Genomic DNA, 26043 nt, shown 5'->3' with positions numbered 1-26043 from the left:
CTACACTAACTACCTATCTTTAAATCTGGTTTCATTTAGAAAACTTAAGATCTGCCCTCTTAGCATATTTCAAGTACACCTGCAGTATTACTAGCTATAGTAACCAAGTTGTATATTAATACACTACATCTCCAGTCCTTAGTCATGTGGCATATCTTAAATGTAGTACTCTTTGACTAATACATTTCCCCAACATCAGATTCCACATATAGTGAGATCAGGCAGTATTTCTATACCTGTCTTACTGAAAAACCAGCCTCTACCTCAGAGCAAAGCCTGTCCAAGGAAGGGGCATGACCTTTGTCCTTGGAAAGACCCACAAATCATCCTAGGCACATATCCACCATGCTGAGTTGTTTATATACAAATAACAGGAGAGGTCTACTGCACCAGGTGTCCCTGACTCAGGCTAGGTGAGGACCCATAGCAACCCCCTAGCAGCCACCAATCAGTATGAGACAGGGAAATACCTGGGATGCCAGATGACCCTTTCAGTAGTTTATGGTGGTTGATAACGTGTTGGGAAACCACGTAGTTCAGCACGTACTCCCCTCATAGCTTAAACCAATCAGTTCAAATGAATCCCCCTCTTGGAGTAACCAATCACCCCGGCTCAACTTGTTCCCGCCAGTGAATGTGCTAATCATATTTTAGAGTTGTTTTATTATTTTCCCTCGGTGTGTGATGATTTGCTAAGAGATGCTATGATGTATGTGAAGTCCCTGCCTTCCCCAAAGAGTGTATAAAATGCTGCAAACCCTGGGCTCGGGGCCTTTCAGCGTCACCATTTGCTGTGTGTGCACGGAGGACTGAGCTAGCTCGCAATAAACACCTCTTTACTGCTTACATCGATCTTGGTCTCTGGTGGTTTTTGGGGGGTCCCGAATTCAAGCATAACATTATTTCATTTATCATAATGTCCCCCTGATTTATCCATATTATTGCAAAGGAGAAGATTTAAAAATAAATTCTGTTACAATTTGTTCCACAGCAATAAGTAACTACAATAGACACTAGCAACCAAACTGGGGAGCCATCTTAAAAAAGTGTAAAAGGATGGAGTATCATTTGAACTGGGAAATGAGTGGACATTAAAGGACTTTGAAGAAACTGTTTTAGGAGAACTTGATTAGTAGAAACAGAAATGTAAGGTACAGAGACAGCACAAAATAAAAAGAGACTTATAGAGCCCTCCAGTTCTACAAGCAAGAAGCACTGAAGAAATTATGCAACTTCAAACATAGGCTGCATTTCATTGAGAGAAAAAAACAATGAACTACCAAGAGTGCAAAATAGATCTGTCTCACTCTGTAGAAGTGAGATAGAAACTTCCCAGAAATGGTTCTTGGGAAGAACAAAGACTGAATCCTAATCAAGAAACCTCCAGCATTTGCCTGGCGTATTTGAACATTGTGGCAGACCAGGGGCTCCTTTGTGCCTTTGTGTTGTTGTGCTGGCTGTCATCCAGAATAAGTTACATAAAAATGCTAAGATCCAACATGTTTACTTTGTTGCTGATCCAAAAAAGAAAGTGTTGAGCCTTTCCTGACTGACATGGATGCTATTGGTAGGATTTCATTCTTCTCCCTAACCTTGTTGAGAAAGTTCTTTTCAATTCCTGTAGTTCTAAAGATTTTACCATGAAATGATGTTGAATTTAAACAAATAACTTTTCCTGCATCCATTATAATGAATCTTTGACATTTCACCATGATTCTCCTAATATGGCAATATGGATTTTTGTTTTATTCTAAAACAAAAGACCAACCCTGATTTCCCATGATGGGATAAAACCATCTGTGGACAGATGTATGCTGCTTTTTGCCTATTTTTGTACTTGATTTCCTAATATGTTTTTCAGATTTTTTAGTCCAAGCTCATGAAGGATTTTGGCTATTGTTCTCTTTCTTGTGATCTTTGCCTAGTTTTGGAAGCAGTATAATAATGGTCTTTAAAAGAAGTTGGAAGCTATTCCATGCTTTTATATCTGAGAGTATATTTACAATTGATGTTATTTTTAATTATATGTTCAACATCATTCACCTGTGAGAGCTTATGGTTCTGAAGTGTTCTCTATGGGAAGGATTCTAATCACAAAATAAAAATATCTACATTGGTATATAAGACTTATAATATTTTTCCTAATTTATGACTCTCAAATTATTAATTTCATCTAGATCATCAAGTGTGTTATCATGAATTCATTACTAATATTCCCAGATCATAATTCTAAAATGTAGAATATTCATACTGGTATCCTTTCTTTCATTCCCAATATTGACAGTTTGCATCTTTTTCCTCTAAATCAATCAAAGTAGAAGCTCATAAGATAATATATTTCATATAAAATATAATCCATGTCCCTGATGAACATAGATGCAAATATTCTTCATAAAATACTGACAAAACACATATAAAACACATTAAGAAGATAATGCACCATGATCGAGTGGGATTCATTCCAGGGATGCAAGTTTGGTTTAACATACAGAAATCAATAAATATAATTTACCACATAAAAAGACTTAAAGACAAGAATCACATGATTATTTCAATAGATGCAAAAAGGCATTTGATAAAATATAGCATCCATCAAGTTCAAACACTAGAAAAACTAGGGATAGTAGGAACATACCTCAATATATAAAAGCTGTATACATTGAACCCAAGGCCAACATCATTCCAAATGGAGAAAAACTGAAAGCATTCTCTCTAAACCCTCTTTCACCACTTCTATTCAATATAGCCCTTGAAGCTGTAGCCAGAGCAATTAGGCAATATAAATTAAGGAATATGAATAGAAAAAAGAAGACCTCAAACAATCCCTATTTGCCGATGACATGATCCTATATTTAGAAGACTCAAAAAAAAAAAAAAAAAAAAAAAAACCTCCACCAGAAAATTTCTAAAACTAATAAATCAATTCAGCAAAGTAGCAGGATATAAAATTAACCCTGATAAATCAATTGTGTTCCTATATACCAATAATGAATTAGCTGAAGAGAAATTACAAAAACTATCCCATTCACCATAGCCTCAAAAAAATCAAACCAAACAACAACAATAAAACCCTGGGAATCAATCTAACAAAAGAGGCAAATGATCTCTACAATGAAAACTACAGAACACTAAATAAAGAAATTGAAGAACTTAGAAGATGGAAAGATGTCCCACATTCTTGAATAGGCAGAATTAACATTGTCAAAATGACCATAATACTGTCAAAGGTGCTATAAAGACTCAATGCAATTCCCATCAAAATTCCAATGACATTCTTCATAGACATAGAAAAAGCAATCATGAAATGTGCTTGGAAAAATAAGAGGTCCAGAATAGCCAAAGAAATCCTTAGCAAGGAAAAAGCAGGAAGCATTACAATATCAGACCTTAAATTCTACTACAGGGTTATAGTTAAAAAAAAAAAATGGCATGGTATTGGCACCAAAACTGACATGAAGACCAATGGAACAGAATAGAAGACACAGAGACAAACCCACATAAATACATACAGAGCACATACTACACAAAAGATACATCAGAGAAAAGATAATCTATTCAACAAATGGTGCTGGGAAAACTGGAAATCTATATGTAACAGAATGAAATTTAACCCCTATAGCTCACCTTGCACAAAACTCAACTCAAAGTGGATCAAGGACCTAGGTACATTGCACCAAGACAAAAATGTAGGCCCAACTCTTCATCATGTCAGCTTAGACCCCAACTTCCTCAACATGACTCCTAAACTGCAAGAAGTAAAATCAACAGTCAATAAATAGGATGGTCTCAAACTAAAAAGTGTATCCACAGCAAAGGAAACAATCAAGAGTGTGAAAAGAAGAGTCTACAGAATGGGAGAAAATCTTTGCCACCTGCACCTCAGAGCATTAATTGTTGCTGTATCCTTCCCAGCAAGGGATCAATAAACCAAATGGAGGCATGAACTGGCTAAAAAATTAAGTCTGAAATAATTAATAAGAAATAAAAGACAAAAGACATGAAAAAAAATAGTTTTACAGCAGAGCCCTGGTGGGTGGAATAGATTCTGGGTCTATTCCCTAACAACAGAAAAAGCCCATGAATGCTTTATTTAAAGGGAAGTACATCAAAGGGATTTATTGTCATGAAGGGTTCTTCAAGGTAAACAAAGTCTGTAGAAACAGACGAATTGGGGCTTATCTATTTGTGCAATATCTTCTTGCTCAGGACAGCTGGCACCTAAGGGCTGTTTCTTTCATCCCAAGGCAGCAGACACCTGAATTCAAAGCTATGGAACATGGAATCTGCATCATTAACAGCAGCCACCTGCAAATGGGCATGTCTTTCAGCACTGTTGTACTGAGAGAAACCCAAAGGGTAGTCTAGCTGTCCATGGCTGTGGAGTTCGAAGCAGTGATTAATCTGTCACTCCCGACAATTAATCTCCAGAATATATCAAGAACTCAAAAACAAAGTCACATGAAAAAACAAATAACCCAACCAACAAATGGGCAAAGGAACTGAACAGATACTTCATAAGAAGAAGAAACGACCATGGTCAAGAAATATATATATAAACAAATTTCAACATTTATAGCAATTAGAGAAATTCAAATTAAAACTACACTGAGATTTCATCTCACTCCATTCAGAAAGACAATCTTTGCAGGTAACTGGATGGAGTTGGAGAATATAATGCTAAGCAAAGTTAGCCAATCCCAAATAAACAAATGCTGAATGTTTTCTCTGATATAAGGAGGCTGATTCATAGTGGGATTGGGAGGGGGAGCACATGAAGATTAGACAAACTCTAATAGGGCAAAGGGGAGGGAGAGAAAGGGAAGGGGCAAGGGTGGTATGAGATGGACATCATTTCCCTAAGTATATGTACAAAGACACGAATGGTGTGAATATACTTATTTATACAACCAGAAATAAGAAAAAATGTGCTCTGTATGTATAATATGAATTGTAATGCATTCTGTTGTCATATATAACAAGTTAGAATTTTTAAAAAAATAGAATTAAAAAAAGAAAGGAAATCTTCAAGAATACAAGCAACAATAAATGTTGGTGAGGATGTCGGGGGGAAAGGTGCACTCATACATGGCTGGTGGGACTGTAAACTGAAGCAACCACTACGGAAAAGCATTTTGGAGATTCCACAGAAAACTTAGAATGGAACCACCATTTGACCCAGATATCCCACTCCTTGGTATATACCAAAGGACTTAAATTCAGCATACTACAATGACACAGCCACATCAATGCTTATAGCAGCTCAATCCACAACAGCTAAGTTATGGAACCCAACTAGGTGCCCTTCAACAGTTGAATCAATAAAAAAAAAAAAATTTTGTATTTTTACACAATGGAATATTATTCGGCCATAAAAATGAATGACTTGATGAAATTTGCTAATAAATGGATCTGAAGACTATCATGCTGAATGAAATAAGCCAATCTCAAAAAAAACAAAGGTAGAATATTCCCTCGGATATTTGGATACTAATACACAACAGGGTGGGGCGCCAGGGAAGAATAGAAGTTCAGTGGATTAAACAAAGGGGAATGAAATGAGAGGGAATGGGAATAGGAAACAGAGTGGAATGAATGAGTCATAAGTTTCCTATGCTCACATATGAAGACAGCACAGTGAACCTCCACATCATGTACAACCACAAGACTGAGATCCTAATTAAAATAAGATATACTCCATGTATGTATAAATATGTCAAAAAAATACTTTGTCATGTATATCTAAAGAGAACAAATTGTTTTGGAATATTTAATAAGCACATTTTATTTAAATAAATCCTCCAGTAAAGGAGAATTTACTGCCTTTACTGTGTAAATAGTTATGTCAAATTTATATGTGCAGCTCTCCAACATTCCCTTATTGGAAACATCCATATTTCCACATATTTAATGGGAGTTCATCAAGTTCCCACCGAGAATGTGCAGGTTCATTTCAGTACCCAAAAAGACTTAAATGTCTCAAAATTCTGTATCTTCTTTGGCTTGCTTCTCTCTTGATTCCACCCAGGCTTTATTAATGGCTCACTTCATATCATCATCTCCATCTTCATAAATTTTCTTTAGAACATTCATTAATCCCTCACTAGGATCTGTTTCGATGGCTTCTGAAGGCTTTTCTTTCTCTTTGCATTCTTTTTCAACCTTAGTCAAATACTCCCACCGTGTGTTTTCTGCTTTCTTCCTACATAAGACGAGAACTGTATCGGTCTTAACTTTTTTTGAACTGCCTTCCACAGACATGGGTTTCAAGAGATTCATAATCATGGAGTAACTCTTCCCATTTAGATTCTTTACCAAAAGATCAAATGACCTCTCTGTGAAATGAACCTGCACATTCTCGGTGGTAACTTGATGAACTCCCATTAAAGTGATGTAGATTTTCAAAAACTTATGGAACTGATCCCATCTATAATTACTGATTTTCATGGTATATCCTGTTGTGATGGGAGCACACACAGCAGCTGGCTTTTCATTGCCAAGAAGTTCTGGTTTCTTCCATGATTTCTGTTGCATCTTGTTCTTTATTTCTGTTTCAATCTTGTTTTGTTTTTGTTTTGCTGTAAGAGCATCACGTACTCTTTTTCTAGAGGTCTTTTCCAGCAACATCCTTACCTCTTCTAGATTATTCTGCAGCTTGTCCAAAGCTGAAGCCATGGTCCTGCTGGGTCAGGCCTCAGGCCAGCGCTGCAGCCTTGCACTGGAGACAGGAAACACGGCACCAAGCGCACCCGCCTGGAGCCAAGCCCCGAGAACAAATTTTTAAAAGTAAGAGAAATAAAATACAGATGTCTTTCTATTTCATTTTTGTCTTCACTTCCTTCCTTCTACTTGCATTGAGTATGCAGTGTTTTAAGGTTGAAGTTAGTAACTTGAGATATGCTACGTTTTAATCTGCTGCATTTTCTTATCATTTAGTTTAAAATGTTTTCCGATTTTTTTCTTTAATCCAATGATTATTTAGAATTTTATTGTTTAATTTCCAAATATTTATGATTTACTGGTTATCATATGGAAACTTGCTTCTAATTAAATGCTATTATAGTCACAAATTATACTCTGTATCATTACAGTATTTTCAGATCTGTTGAGAATTTGTTTATGGTTCCAAAAAAAAAAAAAAAAGTCTAGCATGGCAGACTTACCATTTGCACTTGAAATAATACATAGGCTCTTTTTGACATTTGTGTGCATTTTCTTACTGTTAGTGAAATCTGGGTTGCTTTTAGTATTTTCCTATCTATCTCTTTGCTTTCTTTTCTGCTAGTTGTTGTCTAAATTGCTGAGACAGAAATGTATGAAAGTCTCTGGTTGCATTTCTGGAGTTGTTTATTTCTCTGTGCAATTCTGTCAATTTTACCTTGTATTTTAAAGCAGTGTTGTTGGGACCATGTACATTTCTGAGACTGTGTATTCCTGTTGACCCTTTTATCCTCATGAAGTGTACCTCTTTATCTCTAAGAATACATTTTATTTTGAAATGTGTTTTTCTGATAGCATCATGGCCACTCCAGCCTGCTTAAGCTTACTGTTGGCATGGTGTATCTTTTCCCATGAATTGACTTTCACTTCAGTATTTAGGCTGCAAGTGCATATCTTGCCAACAGCACACCTCTGCCTCTCAACTTATTAACATTTTAATGGGAGTGGGGTTGACTTGTAAGGTTTATTGTAGCGGCTACCATCAAAGGTTTGGGGTCTACCCAGTTACTTTTCCTGTTTCTTGTTCTCCTGAAGCTATAGTTCTGCCTGATGACTTATCAAAAATCAGAACAAAAAAATGAGGGAACACCTTTAAGGTTCTGAGCAAAACATAGTCCAGAAGTATTTATCTTGCAAAAGTATCCTTCAAGAAGGAAGAAAAAATAAACAAATTCTCCAATGAATGGTAAAGAATTTCATCACCTATAGATCTGAACTATATAAATGGTAAAGAAATCCTTCAGTTTGAAAGCAAATAGTACCAGTGGAAAACTCAGAAAACTCAGAATCCTACATAAGAGCATCAGAAATGGCAACTGACTCAATGTAAAAGACCTTTCCCTCTCTCCCTCTCTCTCTCTCTCTCTCTCTCTCTCTCTCTCTCTCTCTCTCTCTCTCTCCAGGGATTGAACCCAAGGGCACTTAACCACTGAACCATATCCCCAGCCCCTTTGTCTCACTAAGGTGTTTAGGGCCTTGGTAAGTTGCTGAGGCTGGCTTTGAACTTACAATCCTCCTGCCTCAGCCTCCCAAGAGGATGGATTTACAGTCATGTAGCACCATGCCTGGCTCTCTTTGACCATTTATGCTTACTTAATAAATACAAATAGAGCTTTTTATTGGGGACTTTGAATGCTGAATATATATACATATATTTAATATAATATCTAAACATAACAATGGGACAGTTTAGAAGTCTAAAGATTTCTATGTGAACTAAGACAATGTTAAGTGGAGGACACTGAAAAGTTAAGATGAGCACTGTAATCCTAAGAAAACCCCTATGAAAGTAGTGCAAAAAATAAAGCTAGAAATAAAATTAAAATGGAATTCTGAAAACAAGTGAAATCATTCAAGAGGAGACTTTCGAAGGGCAGTTTCAGTGGATTAAAGTTATTTGGCAGTCTTTTTCTACCAATTATTTGTATAAATCACTCCAATTTCTTCTGGATGCCTTTATTTGTTTCTGAAGAGAAAAATGTCCTTGATCTCATAGTCATTCCCTGTACTTTTATTACTTAGTGATTTGGAACAAGCACCCCAAATCACAGTAGCTTAATAGTACCAGGGTTTATTATCTTGCCTCTTTTCTATGGGCAATGTTCAAGACCAGAACTGATTGACATGGAAGGACCTCATTCACAGTTCATTCCTGTAACTCTTGGCCACAGCCCTCAGTTCCTGGCCATGGAGGGCTCCCTTTAGTTGACTGTCCAGTTGAAGATGACTTAGCCAGGAATGAATGATGCAAGAGGGAGGACAGCTAGCAAGAAATCCCAGTGTCTTTTTGTCTGTGGCTGCACACCATCGGTTCTGCTTTGTCTCTTCACTTAGCAGTGAATTTAATAAGTCCAGCCATGTTCCTGGAGAGGAAACTAGTTCCCCTTTTTGAGTATCAAGGAACTTGTGATCAGCTGAAAACCACCATAGTCATCCTTCTGACCACAAATTATTCATATTCCTTCCACATGCACAATAAACTGCTTTCTGTTCAAGACTTCCAAAAATCTCATTTCATCACCTAATCAGTGTCAACTCCAGAGCCTCATCATCTAAATCAGGCACAGATGAGTTCTTTAAATGAACTGGTGTCAGTGCAGCTCTCCACATACAGTTCACGAAAGCTCACCCTGTGGACTTAAAAAAGGAGCTATCTGCATCCTGACAAAGCTCGTATACAATGATGAGGCACAGATACTGGTCCCAGGAAGTCCTGGCTCCTTTTGATATGAGAAGGCCCAGGAACTCAGAAATAGACAAAACCTGTAAAATTTCTTGGGGCCACAATGACTCCTAAGGAGGTAAAACCTGTGAGACTTCTTTCTTCCTAATGTACCACTCCTGCTTTTAAAAAGTTTGCTTGTCCCAGAGTTTTTCTGACATGGAACTCCTGAAACAATTATATTTCATCCCTCTTCCTTCAAAGCTGGCTTTGAATAAAACCCATTTTTCCTACCAATTTGATTTCAAATTTTTCTGGAGCAAAGAAAATTATGGCCTGGCTTCCTTCTTCCCAGGCAGTATTACAGCTGCCCAATAACAATTGAGTCCTAATCTCTTCTTCTCAGAGTGGGTTATTGTGCTAGTTGGTAACAATCTGGCCTTTTTTTTTTTGGGGGGGGGGTCAATGGAGAGAGAGAGAAGGAGGAGAAACAGAAGGAGAAGGGGAAGAAGAAGGAAGATCTTTTATTTGTCTTATGGGGCACCAGTTTTATTGTTTGGGGGCTGCACCATTTCCCTTCTTCCTTCCTTCCTTCCCTCCCTCCTCTCCATTCTTATGACCATACTTAACCTCAATTATCTCTTAAATACCCTGTCCCCAAACAGTTACTTTGGAAATATAATTTCAACAAATACATTTTCATGGGGGAAGTGGGGTTATACAAGCACTCTGTCCTGCCCTAAACCCTTTTTGCATATAAGAATATTCATCTATCCAATACCCTCCCAAATCTTAATCCAGAATCATTTCTAATGTTTTATGTCCATAGTCTCCTCTAAATATTTAATTTAAATTAGATATGGGTCAGACATTGAAGCAAATGTCTCTCCAGCTGTCATCCTGTGAAACCAGATACCACCAAGGCTCAGCTGGGCTGCCCTGACTTCAGACTCCAGGCAGCAACAGCCTGGCCTGTGGAAACCACAGTGGGTCTCCCACTTTGAGTCCTAGTTGGAGGCAGGCTTGTCTACTCTGATGGAGCTGTGGCCTATGGTGGGAGTGGCAGCCCTGATTTTCTACAGTAACGGAAATTCCCTTAGTTAATTCCCTTAAAATTTTTTCACTGTAGGTTTATCAATGATTGCTCTAGGACTTACTGTCTCAAAAACTACTTCAGATTTATATTAACTTAATTTCAGCAAAATATGGAAATTATTGATAGTTGTATTTCCTGTTCTTTTTTGTGCTGTTATCTTTAAATACATACCTGAATATGTTATAAACCCAATAATCATTATAGGTTTTGCTTTGTGTAATTTTTAACAGATTTTGTTTTTTTGTTTTCAAACTCACGGATTTTTATTCTCCAGTGATTTTTATTCTCCATTGATCCCACTTCACATCTCAGACACTTTCATCCTCAGAAATTTGATTGTAATCTTTTATGTAACCTCTCCTTTTTATTTATCTATTTTTGGATACTAAGGATCAAACTTAGGGCTTGTACATGCTAGGCAAGCACTGTAACCCTAGACCTTATTTTATTTTTAGACATGGTTTTTTTCTCAGGCTGTAACTTACACTTGCAATCCTCCTGCCTCAGTCTCCTGAGTAACTGGAATTACAAGCTCAAGCTATCATGACTGATTTTTCTGCATACCTTTTATGTCTCTTGTGTAACCTTCTGAGCATGAGTAATTAATTTACAATAATTGCCTTAATGTTAATTGTCTAGATTATTTTTTCTGCTATGTATGTGCTGCATTTTCTTGTTTTCATTGCTTATGTGGCAAAATGACAGTGCAGGGAGTGGTCTTGATGATCAGGGATGCGCTCCTCTCTCCATTTCCCCAATTATGATGATAGGAACACAGACACATAGACATAGTTAGATGTTAGCTGCACAAAGAGAAGTTTGAAATCACACTAAGGAGCAGAAAGAGAACCGAAGAAATCTTGTATTGCTCAGTCCCTCAGAAGGCAACTATCTTACACTGTAAAAGAAAGTATTATGAACAGATTCAGATCATTCATTGTAACGGAGACACTCTGAACAATCCATTAAACACTCAAAATGTCAAAAGTCCCTGTGAGAATCCCTATAACTCAGGAGTCCCCTCATTCCCCAACCCCTATCTATCTTCAGGCCTCCAGAGTCTCACCTTTTTAAGCAGTGAGAGACACATCAGAGCCCTGGGCACTGTTTTTTTTTTTTTTTTTTTTTTTTTTTTTGTTGTTGTTGTTGTTGTTTACCTGTTTCAGAACAAAAACAGAACCTGGTCAGAGCCACAGGAGATGTGGGTAGTGGAGGAATTATGGGATGGATCAGCTCCCCCATTACTTCCCACTACCCTATTCCATGGGCCTCAGGGATCAGTGTTCTTCATACTTACAGGCAGCTGGAGCATAGGGCCCCTTTTATTAACATCTATAGGATGAAAGCATCCTGTGAGAGAACAGTCTGGAGATAGGTCTGGGGAAGTCTCTAGAACTGTGACTGCAGATGCAGGGAAGGATCAGGAGACAAGAAGAAAGTAGATAGGTAGGGATGGAGCCAATTGCTCCCCTGGAGGGTTGCCCTGAGCAGGAAAATTCCCCTGTGGCCTCCAAATGCTGGAAATCAGGTCCCCATACTACAAAAATCAAGAGGATATATTTTTCCCTTATTTTATATGTGCTTTACAAAGAGTAAAAAGTATCCTAGGTTGGGTAAGGAAATTGTAGATATTATTTCCCATTAACAAGGCAGGACACACTTCTACCAGATACTTGAAACAGAAATTCAGACCCTGCACTTTTCTGCTGCCCCTATCCAGCGTGGGCAACTGAACCAAAGTCACTCATGTGAATTTGGGGTGACACAAAATACTACGCAGACATGGAATACCTTTTTATAAGTTTCAGGACTGCTTCCCCAGCTCCTAACCTCAGGCTCCCATAAGAGGGGCAAGAGAAAGTCTCAAGAGGCTGACTAGAGAGGGATTGCATGTTCTGGAGTTGGCTTTTATTGGGGGATGCTGTGTCTTAGAACATTCTATCTGAAAAAGGGCAAGGGGTAGGATTACAAAGGAACAGGTGAGTGTAACTCAACCCCACCCTGTAACGCCTACTCCTGGAGCAATTTCTCATTATCCCAGTGGAAGTAAAGTCCAAGTTATTGCGTTGTGCAATGATTCTTCAGATTCTCTTGCTCAGGACTTAAGGGCATGTATTTCCAGAGCAGCTCCCTGCACTTTCCCTACCTGTGTTTTTCTTCTTCCACAAGACAAAAGCGAACACAGCTCCAGTGGCAACAGCTCCAAGGAGGACCACATCAGCAACAATTCCCACAATGGGGATGGTGGCCTGAGAGGGTGACTCTGGGAGGAGAAGGGAAGTCAGGTGAGGGGCCCTGATCCCCAGCTCTCAGTCCCTACCCTGATGAGGGTCTCCAGAAAGCCTCCTGCTTTCCTGACAACAGGTTCTGGGCCCTCACCCCCTCCTTATCCCATCTCAGGGTGAGGGGCTCAGACAGCCCCTCATGGTGTTCATGACATGTGTACCTCTGCTCCTCTCCAGCAGGCACCTCCACTGCTGCTCATTTCTGGAAGTTTCCATCCCCTGCAGGCCTGGTCTCCACAAGTTCCATGTCCTGGGTCTGGTCCTCCCCATCTCATTTCCAGTTCAGGGTGATCTCTTTAGGGTAAAAGCCCAGCACCCAGCACCTCAGAGTGATGTCCCCGTCAGGGCTAGGATGGTGAGTCACATGCATCTTCAAGAGGTCTGAAGCAACACTCACACGACCATCCTGAGAGTGGACAACATGATTGGGGTGGATAGGAAGCAAAACCTAGACACAAGCCTGGACTGAGGCTTCTAACATAACACATTCCTTGGAGATTTCTAGAATCAAATTGAGACAACCCAGTGGAAGAGGCTTCAGGACCCTGAGAGGGACTTCAGATTCTGGTCTTGGCAGAGGCTGAGACATGTGGAAAACCTGGACTCAGACCTCCAAAAACACTAGGCTGGAGTGGACCTGACAGTCTGTCCCTGAACAGATAACTGTGGTCCGGTATTTATTGTCCTTCCCACCAGCCAGGGAGAGAGAGACGGGATCCCTCACTTGTCCTGAAAGCGGTGTCTCTAGTGCAGCACCTGGGGGTCCAGGCCCACTCACTCCCCGCTGGACAAGGAGCAAGAGGTGTTTAGTGTGGGCGTCATTCTTCTCCCCTCCTTGTGGGAAGCTGGAGAGACCTACAGGAGATCAGGCGGGTGTCCTGCAGCCCCTCATACCTGTGCGCAGTAGCGACTCCTTCCTGATCTCCGGGTGTCTGGTGAGCCACTCCACACAGGTGCCCTCCAGACTAGCCCTGTGTTGCTCTGAGACACCGGCCGCCTCCTACTTCCTCTTGGTGATCTGAGCCGCCTTGTCCGCTGCGGTCCAGCAGCGCAGGTCTTCCTTCAGGGCGATGTCATCCGCGCCATCGTAGGAGTCCTGAATGTACCCACGGAGGAGGCGCCCGTCTGTCCCCACGTCGCAGCCATACATCTTCTGGTAGGTGTGAGAGCCTGTCCCCGCCCCAGCAGTCACCCGCGTCCCCGCCCCGCCCACCCCGCGGGTTTTTCTCCTAAACTGAAATCACAGTCCCCGTGGGCGCTTTCTGGGTCGAGGGTCCCCGCGGGTCCCTCAGCCTTGGGGTGAAGCTCCGCCTGGGATCCCTGACGACTCGGGACCGTTCATGAGGGACGTGAAGGGTCGCGACCTCTGACAGGGGCCGGGGCACTCACCGCCGGCGCTCTGGTTGTAGTAGCCCCGCAGGGTGTTCAAGTACACTCCGTACTACTGTGCGTTGCCCTTGGCAATCCATGTCTCCAGTTCCCAAAACTCCCGCCCCTCGTGCTCTATCCAGGGCGCCCGAGGCTCCTCCCTGGGATTTTCTGCGTCGCTGTCGCTGTCTCTGTCCAAGCGCACAAACTACAAGTGGTCCACGTAGCCCACGGAGATGAAGCGGAGCTCCTGGATGACAACCTGGAACAGAAAAGGGTCATCAAAAAAAAGCTAATTAAATCCAAAAAGAACATGCTGCTGAGTACTAATTTATCAATATTGCTTTAATAGTGTGATGTATGCATAATTATAATGTAAGATTTTAACAATAGGTAAAACAGTGTGCCATCTACAGGCACTCTGTGTTACCTTTTCTAAATCTGAAGATATTATTTTAAAGAATAATATATGTTTTTATTTATTTTGATGATACAGGATATTGCACCCAGGGGCATGCTACCCCTAATATACATTCCCAAACCTTTTCCTTTTATTTTGATACAGCGTCTTGCTAACTTCCCAGGCTGACCTTTAACTTGGAATCCTTCCACTTCAATCTCTGGAATAGCTTTTATTACACATGTGCAACACCAGGCCTTGCTAAAGTCTATGTTTAAAAAGGAATAGTTGGAGGCCAGGGTTGTATCTCAGTGATAGGGCACTTGCCTAGCATGCGTGAGGTACTGGGTTTAGTCCTCAGCACCACATAAAAATAAATAAACTAAAGGTATTGTGTCCATGTACCACGAAAAAAAAATTAAAAAAGGAATAGTTGGGCTGGGCATGGTGGTGGCACAAGCTTGTAATCCCAGTGCTTTGGGAGGCCAAGGCAGGAGGATTACCAGTTCAAAGCCAGCCTCAGCAATGGCAAGGCACTAAGCAACTCAGTGAGACCCAGTCTCTAAATAAAATACAAAATAGGGCTGGGGATGTGGCTCAGTGTTCAAGTGTCCCTGAATTCAATCCCCATACCAAAAAAAAAAAAAAAAAGGAACAGTTGGGAAAGAAACAGTTTGTAGGAAGAAAAAATATGTGTTTGTGTTTACATAAAGTATGAAACATATTTTCATTAGCTTTTATGAAAAAAATATATATATGTACATGTGTGTGTATGCATGTGTATGTATGTGTGTGTATGTGTGTGTGTATATATATATAATATATATATACATATATATGTATATATGTGTGTGTGTGTGTGTGTGTGTGTATAAATCTTCTTTCAGTTCTCCAGGTTATTATCCAGAAAATGGAGAAAGATCTAAGAAATCGGCAGGATTTCTTGTAGGAGCGTCCTATAACTCTTGTGCCCTTAAAGACAACTCAGAAGTATCTTCATCCCCACATCAATGCACCCTCTCTAAGTCAACCATCTCTACCCTAGTCCTTCCATTGCCTGGTCCTCTCCAGAGCTGCCTGGCAGCTTCCCAGGGTAGTGCAGTGGCGCCCCCGTGTAGCCATGTTTCTGAACACAGAGACCTGAGCTCCCATGTCCTGGGCTCACCTGGGAGTCCTGGGTCTCCCTAGACTTACGGCAACTGTGCGGGGCTGTGTGCACAAATTGGAGCCTTCATCCTTTTGTCAGATTCAGGATGTCCAACTGTTACTCAAAAAACAAGATGAAATATGTTTCCTCCCAGTCGATCAAAAGTGGACTCTTGTCCCAGGGAGCATCTAGATCTCCATACCACAAAGGCAAGTTCCCAGGTCTTGGACGAACCCTGCAAACATAATGTCTGCCCTCAGTTTCCTGGATGGAGCCTTGTACCCCTGAATCCCTGAGATTTGTTCTTGCTGCTGCTCCCAGGATCAAAGGTCCCCTTTACTGGGCCAGATTTTCTAATCCTAGTGGTAGGTGGTAATTAGTAATGAGCAGTGGAATATCAATGAATAAGGTAACAGGGTCATGTGGTTTTCTTTAAATTGCATTTAATATTAATGAACAGACAGCATGGTGCTACACGCCTGTAATCCCAGCAACTTGGGGAGACAGGGACAGGAGGATAGCAAGTTCAAAGCCAGCTTCATCAACTTAGACCTTGTCTCAAAATAAATCATGAAAAATGGGCTGGGGATGTGACCCAATGGTTAAGTGCCCCTTGGTTTAATTCCTGGCAACAAAAACAAACAACAACAACAAAAAACCTTATAAATAAAGGAGTAACTCATGGTGAGGGGGTGGAAACAGGTGTACTAATCCTGAGAATAAACAGAGGGAAAAAGGAAGCCAATGAAGAAACAAGTCCAGAAGGAACGATCTAGGGGGCTAACTCTTCATAGGGTCTAGTGAGATCATTGTAAAGCTAGGATGTACAGCCATAGGTTTCTCAATGTGTATCAGAAGGAACTTTAATAGCAATGGTACACTAAGGTAAAGTTTGCCTGGTCATGGAACCCAGCTCCTATCTTAACACAGGATTGACGTGTGGATAAAGCTCCCCTGAATGGAATGGTTACTGTGGCAATAACAGAAAGGACCAACTAGAGTCAAAAACTACCCTGAGCAACATGAAGGAGTGGTTAAGTATCAAATTAGTGAAGATTGCAAAAGGTGAACCCCGTTTCTACTGGCAAATATCAAACAATAAATTTGGAAGTAGTATCAAGTTTCCTTTGTCATTCTCCGCTGGGGGAATGACATACTCTCTTCCTCTTTTGAGCATTCTTTGCTTGATCCTTACCTTCACTTATTATAAAATTCTCTTGCTTGGCTTTTCATGTGTGACTCTAAATTTTCTTTCATGGGGACACAAGAACGTAGGCTTGGTGCTTCAGCTCTCCATTTACCTGTGACACTGATGGGGCAGGAGTAGAGGAGCCACTAAAGGGTGATGAAGGAGCCTCCTGAAGATGTGAAAATCAGGAGGAAAGTGGGACATTAAGGAAATGGAGGCTGAAAAGGGAGGAGAAGGAATCAAACAACAACAAAAAAAAAGCCATGGGAAGGATCAGCCTAGTGAATACCTGTGAGGAGGATGGGTCTGTTTGGGGAGAAGTTCAGGGTCTTCTGGCTGGGGTGCTGGAGAAGGCCTCCATTTTCACTAGGATGGTAGTGACACAGGTATTAGCTGTCATTCATCAGTAGGCCATCGTATGCTTTGCACAGTTTTCTGTGTTACATGTATAGTATATTTCAAATATACAGAGAAGAAATGTGAAAAGTATCAGATGAAAGAGGAGAATTGACTAAAGGGACACTCACTAATGCTGGGGTGGCAGGCAGAACAGAAGAAAGTATGGAAGAGTATTGCATCACACAACTAAACCGATCAGGGTCACTCCAAGTGAATTTGGGGGACTAAATAAAGACACAAACACAGAAAGTACCTTTTCTTCAGGTTCAGTGATCGCTCCTCAGCCACAGCTCCCACAGGGGGACAAGGCAGGCAAGAAAGAGCCCTTTTATTAGGGAGAAATATTCAAATGAGGCAAGGGGTCGGGTTTCAGAGGGTTGAGTCTAGCTTCATAATGTCTTGCTGTCATCAGGTTGACTGACATCTTGGAAGGCCACGCCTATCTCATGGGTATGTGGGGATCATAGGCAGAGCATGTGAAAAGATGCATACATTGCCCACCCAAACAGAGGGGCAACATTAGTTCAGTCCATCCTGTATGCTCAATGCTCATAGTTCACACATGCAGCCCATGGCTGGCTTACCACAACTCCACATTCTCAATGCTCAAAGCTAAGGGGTACATGATTCCTATGTGGCAGCTCCCGACGGAAGAATAAGGCCTATGCTTCAAGGTGAAGGGTCCAGCCCTGGTCCTGATTCCAGGGTTCCCAGGGTCCCACTTATTGTGGTATAATGTCATGGTCTTTGTCAAGCCCATCCCCAGGTATCCTGCAACAAGCCTTGGCTATCTGGATGTCTTAAGTCAGCAGAAGCTTCTGTAGGAACATGGGGCTGTGGGCTGGAAGTTGACACAGCTGACAGCCAGGGAGACAGTGTTCTTAGAGGGTCAAGAATAGATGTGGCCAGGCATGATGACACATGCCTGTAATCCCAGCTGCTTGGGAAGCTGAGGCAGGAAGATCTCAAGTTCAAAGCCAGCCTCAGCAACTTAGCAAGGCCCTAAGTGACTCAGCAAGATCCTGTCTCTAAATAAAACACAAAAAAGGTCTGGGGCTGTGGCTTAGTGGTTCAGCATCCCTGAGTTCATTCCCCTGCACCAAAAAAAGAGAAAAAGAAAAGAATAGACATGGCAGTAGCTAAAGACCATAGGGGCTACAACCAGACCTGTGATGAGTGGGAGCCCAGGCGTTCACCCAGCATCTCCCCTGGATGCTGAGGTGATCCTTCTCCACCTTTTCAGACCTCCAAATGAAGGTGTCCAACCACCATTCTTCTGGATGCCAAGGGTGGACCTTCTTCAAGACATCAGATCACACACCCTCTTGAAGCCTGGAGGGCCTCCTCTGTACAACCCCCAGAATCCAGGACACAACATCCTGCCTCTTCTCCTTGAGACCTACATTCCTCAGGCCTTACCCCCTTGTCATCTCCATTTCACAAAATTTTTGGTCCTGTGGTTTTGAATTTATTTTGATCCCTGTTATGTGGACCCAGAGTTTGGGGGTTGTGGTCTAGTGAGGAGGCTCCTGAGGGATCCACAGTCTACAGCAGGGGCAGGACACAGTGGTGAATTCAGGAGCTTAGGCTACAGGGAGCATCCCACACCTGGCCAGGATCCCCCTCCTGACTCCAGGAGGCTGTGAACACAGTTAGTGGTCAGAACTCCTCTCTTGGTCTTGAGCTTGGTACTTTGTCCAGAGTGTGAGGATGCTATAGAGCTTGTTGTGTGAGGGGTTCCAGGTGGGAATAAAGCCATAAGTAGCCCCCACCATACACACATACACAAAGAGGACCTCCCAATCACATCCAAGAAAACTACTTGCCTTTCCTCTCCTAGACTAGGCTTCAAGGAAATCTGGTCCTTGGATTTACTTAATCCTTAACAAGTGTTTATCTGTTATGTGCCTGGCACTTACAGTATATGAAACCAAAGCCAGGCAAAATCCATTGTCCTCAGGGTGCTTACCTTCAGATGGGGGACTTAATAAATAATGAGGTGTCTATAGTAAAGGATAGGAGTATCAGAAAGTAGAGTGATTTAGGAACCAAGTAAGAATAAAGAAGGTTGTAATTTTTAATTATTTTAATTATTATTCTTAAAATGGGATTTACTGAGAAAGAACATTTGATTACTGCCTGAACATTCTGGGCTACACTAGAGAACAACAGACTGCAGCAGGAATGGGAATGGACAGACTTCAGGAAGGACTTCCTGTCAGTAATTCTGAGCCAAATGCAAGTGGGATTGCATGGGGGCTTCTCTTACGTGCCTCATGAAGGCTCTCTGAAGTCCTGATGTTTGGGGAGACTGAAGTATTGCTATTTGGAAGAAGGTTGGGAGTGGAGGGAGTAAGCTGAGGTGGGGTCCCATTCCAACTCCAACGCTGTGCTTTTCTCTTGCCTGCAGAGTTTGAGGTGTCAGTGAATCTGACGTGTTCAGCAAATGCTAGAGTCCTTGGAGCTGGAGGACAGTCACCACCTCGCAGGGCCTAAAATAGAGGTCTTCTTAGCCCTCAGATTCTCCAAACAGTAGTGAGAAAAGGTAAGTATGAGAGCAATGCACAATATCTTGACAACACTCTTTTTTATTGGTTTCATGCAGAAATTATATTTTGAATGTACTAATTTAATAAAATACTAATTTTATCCATTTTTTATTTTTAAAAATGTACTAGGAAACTTGAGACTGCATCTATGGCTCACATTTATTGTTCAAATTATACTTTTATTGACTAACTCTGTTTGAGAAGCTTAACCATTTTATCTTCTATGTTCAGGTCTGTGATTCATTTCAGATTGTTTTGGAGCATGGTATATGTTCTTCTCCCTGTGTCTCATTGTTCACCTCTGTTTGTTGAAAAGACAATCCTCTCCCATTGGATTCCTTGAGCCCTTTCCATCAGTACAGATGTGCATCTTTATTCTGTCCTAGCCATGTAGACTACCCTGTGCCAGGAACTCTGTTTTCACTACTTGAAAGCAGTAATGAAATCAAATAGTGTGCACCTTGTAAGTTAAAAAAAAAATTAAACATTCAACTTTTTTTTTCATTTCCATGCTAATTATAGAATTCCATTTGTCAGTGTCCAAAAAAAAATGCCTGTTTGATTTCATTTGACAGATCAATTTTGAGAGAACTGATACCTTGTCAATACAAACGAACTATTGTAATCCTTGACTATAGTATTTCTATTTAGTTTTTCTTTTCTTTCTCTTGATAACGGCTTATAGATTTTAGTGTAAAGTGTTTCTGTTAAGGTTTAAATATTAGATGTTCCCCAAAAGCTCATGTGTGAAACAATACAAGAAGTTTTAAATGTGAAATGATTGGGTTACAAAAGTCTTAACCTAATGAATGAATTAACCCCCCTGACAGGGATTAGAAGAGTGCTAATTTTGGCTGGTAGAGTGTGTGAAGGAGGTGGGTCCTTGAGGGCATGCCTTTTGGGTATATATTCTGTCCTTGTTGGGCAGAACTATCTTTCTCTCCTTCCTGATGTGATGTCCTGAGCTGACTTCCTCTGCCACACCCTTCTGCTGTGATGTGTCACCTCACTGGAGCACCAAGAAAAGCAATCAGCCCTCTATGGTCTGAGACCTCTGAAACTGTGAGTTTCCAAATAAACTTTTGTTCTTGTCAAGTCCTTTAGTCAGCAAAAAAGCTGATTAAACGGTTACTTACATTTAAGAATGGGTACCTAAATATTTCATTTCAATGCTATTATAAATGGAATTTGATTATTGTTGTTTTCCAAGTATTATGTTGCTAGTACATGGAAATACAATTGACTTACTACTTTGAAATGTTCTAAATTCATCTATTAGTTCTAGGAATTTTCTTTATCTTAGGATTTTCTATGTATACCCTCATGTTATCTTCAAATTAATGTACATCATAATCTATGAATTGAAATATAATTTTTACAATTTATATTCCATTGTAGGGCAGGCCCCAAATGACTGTAGTGAGGCTTCTGGTGGGCTATATTTTCTGTGTGTAGTCAAGGTCATAAACACTTTTATTCAGCCTATGTGCTCAAGGTCAAAAACATTTGCTGTGAGCATGTGCCTACTGATATAACCTATTGTCAGTGTGCCTTCTTTGTCTGGCCTGCATATAACTAAAGGCCTATGCAGAAGACAAAAGAGGATAAACGGAACTGGCTAGGGGCTGAAGCTAGAACTGCAAGCTAGCCAGAGACTGTTGCCACCTCTGAGTAAGCATGTCTACCATCCAAACTGCATCTTGCATCTTCTTCCACCTGCCAGGATCTTGAATCTGTTCCTAAATCTAAGACCCTGCCTGACACCCTTCTATTTTTATTTCTTGCCTCAAGATTCTGGCTAAGATGTTGAGTTACAGTGTGCAATAGAAGAGGTGAGAGTAAACATACTTGCCTATGAGTTAGGGTTTGGATCCTGAATGTCCCAAAGGCCCAATATGCCAAAGTCTTGGCCACCAGTCTAATGGGAGATGGTGGAACCTTTAGTAGGTGGGACCCAGTATAAGAAAGTTACTTTATTAGGGGTATGCCCTTGGAGAAGATGCTGAGACCTTGGTCCCCTCTTCTTTCTCTTTGTTTCCTGCTTCATGAGGTGAAGGGAATTTCTCTGCCCCATGCTCCAGTAAAGAATGTCTACCCTGCATTATGGTAGATATAGATTGATGTTCTGGATCCCCACAGGCCCAAAGCAATAGGGCCAACTAACTATGGACTGGCACCTTTGAAACAGTAATACAAAATAAACCTATCCTCATTTAAGTTGCATTATTTCAGGCATTTTGTCACAGCAATCCAAATCTGACTAATAGGATATCTTAAGTAAAAGCACTTCAATCATAAAGGACATTGTTAGTTGTAGATTTTTCAGAGATGCCATTTATCAGATTGATGAAGTTTCCTTTTACCCCCCTGGTTTGCTAAATGATTTAGTCAAGAACAGGTTTTGAATTTGTATAATGCCTTTTGTTCAAGGAGATGATCCTGTGATTATTCTCCCTTATTTCATTAATATATTAAATTAGGATTTATTTTTTAAATATTCATCATAATAAATTGGATTTGATTTGCTGATGTTTTATCAAGTGTTCATGGGTAATATTAGTCCAAAGTTCCCTACTTTTATATGTTAACAATTTAAATTTTAAATAAATGTATAGATTTATGCAACCAGCATTACAATACAAATATAGAATAATTCCATTACCTTAAGAAATTCCACTCATTTGCACTGCCCCCACTCCCAGGACTAGGCTAACACTTACCTGATTTTGAATTCTGTTGATTTGTTTTACTGAACATTTCAGTGGAATGAATGTAGTATGTGATCTATTTGGCTTTTTTTCACTTAGCATAATATGTATGTGCACATGCGCCTGCACAGTGCTGGGGAGTGAACCCAGGTTCTCACACAATGCTAGGCAAGCACTCTACCACTGAGCCACATCCAGCCCTACTATAATGTTTTGAAGTTAACACATTAATTATCTATTTATTTATTCTAATATGTTATACACGACAGCATAATGCATTTCAATTCATAGTACACATATAGAGCACAATTATTCAGGTTTCTGTTTGTACACAAAGTAGATTCACACCATTCGTGTCTTCATACATGTACTTAAGATAATGAATTCCATTTCATTCCACCATCTTTCCTACCCCCATGGCCCTTCCTTTTCCCTCCCTCCCCTTTGCCCTAGCTAAAGTTCATCCATTGTCCCATGCTTCCTCCCCTACCCCCCATTATGGACCAGGATCCACGTATCAGAGAAAACATTCAGCCTTTGGTTTTGGGGATTGCATTTACCTGCAAATGCCATGATTTTATTCTGTTTTAATGCTGAGTAATATTCCATTCTGTATATATGCCACATTTTTTAATCCATTCATCTATTGAAGGCATCTAGGTTGGTTCCACAATTAGCTATTGTGTCACTGCATTATGCTGTTTTTAAGTTCTTTGGGTATAAACCAAGGAGTGGGATAGCTGAGTCAAATGGTGGTTCCATTCCAAGTTTTCCAAGAAATCACCATACTACTTTACAGATTGGTTGCACCAATTTGCAGTCCCACCAGCAATGTATGAGTGTATCTTTTTCCCCACATCTTCGCCAACACTAATTGTTGTTTGTATTCTTTTTTTAAAAAAATATTTATTTATTTATTTTTCGGTGGACACAACATCTTTGTTTGTATGTGGTGCTGAGGATCGAACCCGGGCCGCACGCATGCCAGGCGAGCGCGCTACCACTTGAGCCACATCCCCAGCCCCAATTGTTTGTATTCTTAATAGCTTCCATTCTGACTGGAGTGAGATGAAATCTTAGAGTAGTTTTGATTTACATTTCTCTAATTGCTAGAGATGTTGAACGTTTTCTCATGTGTTTGTTGATTGATTGTATATCATCTTCTGAGAAGGGTCAGTTCATTTTCTTGGCCCATTTATTGATTGGGTTATGAGTGTGTGTGTGTGTGTGTGTGTGTGTGTGTGTTAAGATTTTGCAGTTCTTTATATGTCCTAGAGATTAGTGCTCTATCTGATGTGCATATGGTAAAAATTTGCTCCAAGATGTAGGCTCTCTATTTTCCTCACTGATGTTTCTTTTGCTGAGAAGAAGTTTTTAGTTTGAATCCATCTCTTTTATTGATTCTTGATTTTATTTCTTGCACTATATGAGTCTTGTTAAGGAAGTCAGGGCCTAATCAGACATGATGAAGATTTGGGCCTACTTTTTCTTCTATGGACGCATGGTCTCTAGTCTAATTCCTGGGTCCTTGATCCACTTTGAGTTTTGTGCATGGTGAGAGATAGGGGCTTAATTTCATTTTATTGCATCTGGATTTCCAGTTTTCTCAGCACCATTTGTTGAAGAGGCTATCTTTTCTCCAATATAAGTTTTTGGAGCCTTTGTCTAGTATGAAATAATTGTATTTATATGGGTTTGTCTCTGTGTCCTCTATTCTGTACCATTGGACTACCAGTCTATTTTGGTGCCAATACCATGTTGGTTTTGTTGCTATTTTTCTGTAGTAAAGTTTAAGATCTGGTATAGTGATGTCATCCGCTTCATTCTTCTTGCTAAAGATTGCTTTGGCTATTCTGGGTCTCTTAATTTTTCCAGATGAATTTCATGATTGCTTTTTCTATTTCTATGAGAAATGCCATTGGGATTTTGATTGGAATTGCATTAAATCTGTATAGTGCTTTTGGTAGTATGGTTTATTTTCCTATCCATATTTTTGACAATATTAATTCTGCCTATCCATGAACAAGGAAGATCTTCACATCTTCTAAGGTCTTCTTTAATTTCTTTCTTTAGTGTTCTGTAATTTTCATTGTAGAGGTCTTTCACCTCTTTCATTAAGTTGATTACTAAGTATTTGATTTTTTTTAGGCTATTTAAATTGGGTAATTTTCCTAGTTTCTCTTTCAGAGGATTTGTCACTGATGTACAAAAATGCCTTTGATTTATGGGTGTTGATTTTATATACTGATACTTTGCTGAATTCATTTGCTAGTTCTAGACGTTATCTGGTAGAACTTTTTGGATCCTCTAGGTATAGATTCATGTCATCACCAAGCAGTAATAATTTGAGTTCTTTTCCTATGCATATTCCTTTAATTTCTTTCATCTGTCTAATTGCTCTGGCTAGTGTTTCAAGGACTATATAGAAGTGGTGAAAGAAAACATCCTGGCTTGTTCCAGTTTTTAGATAGAATGCTTTCAATTTTTCTCCATTTAAATGATGTTGGCCTTGGGCTTATATTATAGTTTATAAAAGTTTTATTATTCATTAAACATTATAAATATTGTATTTGCAGCATTCTTCATGCCTTGATTATATTTTATTGTTAAAAAAATTTAATTTCCCTTCTTCTTCAACCCATGGATTTTTAAGTACCTTGATTAATTTCCTGATGTTTGGAATTTTACAGATATTCTAATGTTATTAATTTCTAATCCAATGTCAATACATTCAATGAGTTCAATCCTTTTCAACTAATTGAGGCTTGTCTTAGGGCTAGGAGATGGCTGGTCTTGGTGAATGTTCCATCTACACTTGGGAAAAATGTTTATTTAGTTCCTATTGGATATGGTATTCAACAAATATTAGTTGGATCAAATTGGTTCACAATGAGGGTAAGTGTTCTACTTCTTTGTTTGCACATATTCTATTAATGGGAGACAAGTATTGAAAATCAAATATTGTGATTTTTAGTGTCAGTTTCCTTTTCTAATCTACTAATTTATACTTTATCTACTTTGGAGTTATATAATTAGTTATTTCTATATTTATTACCTATGTCTTTTGTGATACTTATTATCATTGTAGAATGTTCTTTTTTGTCCCTAACAATACTTCTTGTTTTGAAGTCAATTTTCCTTCACAGTAATACATTTAGTTTTCTATGCTTTCTACTTGAATGACCTTTTTATTCATCTTCCAACTTTCAAGTTGAAGTTTCATTTTGCATTTCTATTATCTATATCATGTGATCTATCTTGATTTTTATCAAAGTGGTAACTTCAGTCTTTTTGTTGAAATTTAAGTCCATTTGAATTTAATCTGATTACTTATATACTTTTATTTTAGCTTACTATTTTACTATTTATTTTTAAAGTATCTCATCTTTTCTTCATTCTTGCTCCTCCCTTCCTACTTTCCTTTGTTTCAAATAATTTTTATTTTTAGTTATTCCTCTCCTGGATTTTTTCACATATTTCCTTGCATTCATTTCTTATTTTGGTTGTAATAATTAAAACCTGC

General features: G+C 39.8%; 1 protein-coding gene and 1 pseudogene across 1 annotated transcript; both read right to left on the bottom strand.

The window, feature by feature from the left end:
• Positions 1 to 5962: 5962 nt before the first annotated feature.
• LOC124095398 (calcyclin-binding protein-like) lies at positions 5963 to 6672 on the bottom strand. The gene has a single exon (XM_046448515.2). The coding sequence runs from the start codon at positions 6670 to 6672 to the stop codon at positions 6040 to 6042; it is 633 nt and encodes a 210-aa protein (XP_046304471.1). The 3' UTR covers positions 5963 to 6039.
• A 5851-nt stretch (positions 6673 to 12523) lies between these two features.
• Positions 12524 to 17888, bottom strand: LOC124095429 (HLA class I histocompatibility antigen, alpha chain G-like; annotated as a pseudogene).
• Between the last annotated feature and the right edge of the window lie 8155 nt (positions 17889 to 26043).

Source organism: Marmota monax, unplaced genomic scaffold (genome assembly GCF_021218885.2).
Source record: "Marmota monax isolate L192 unplaced genomic scaffold, Marmota_monax_Labrador192_F-V1.1 WCK01_AAM20220418_F8-fsc00393, whole genome shotgun sequence".
NCBI classification, from domain to species: Eukaryota; Metazoa; Chordata; class Mammalia; order Rodentia; family Sciuridae; genus Marmota; species Marmota monax.
The sequence above is the reverse complement of the archived record's forward strand: the minus strand, read 5'-3'. Positions and strand labels throughout refer to the sequence as shown.

What these genes read in the sequence shown, in the direction of transcription:
- LOC124095398 (XM_046448515.2), bottom strand. Translation starts at nt 6,672, where the DNA reads ATGGCTTCAGCTTTGGACAAGCTGCAGAATAATCTAGAAGAGGTAAGG.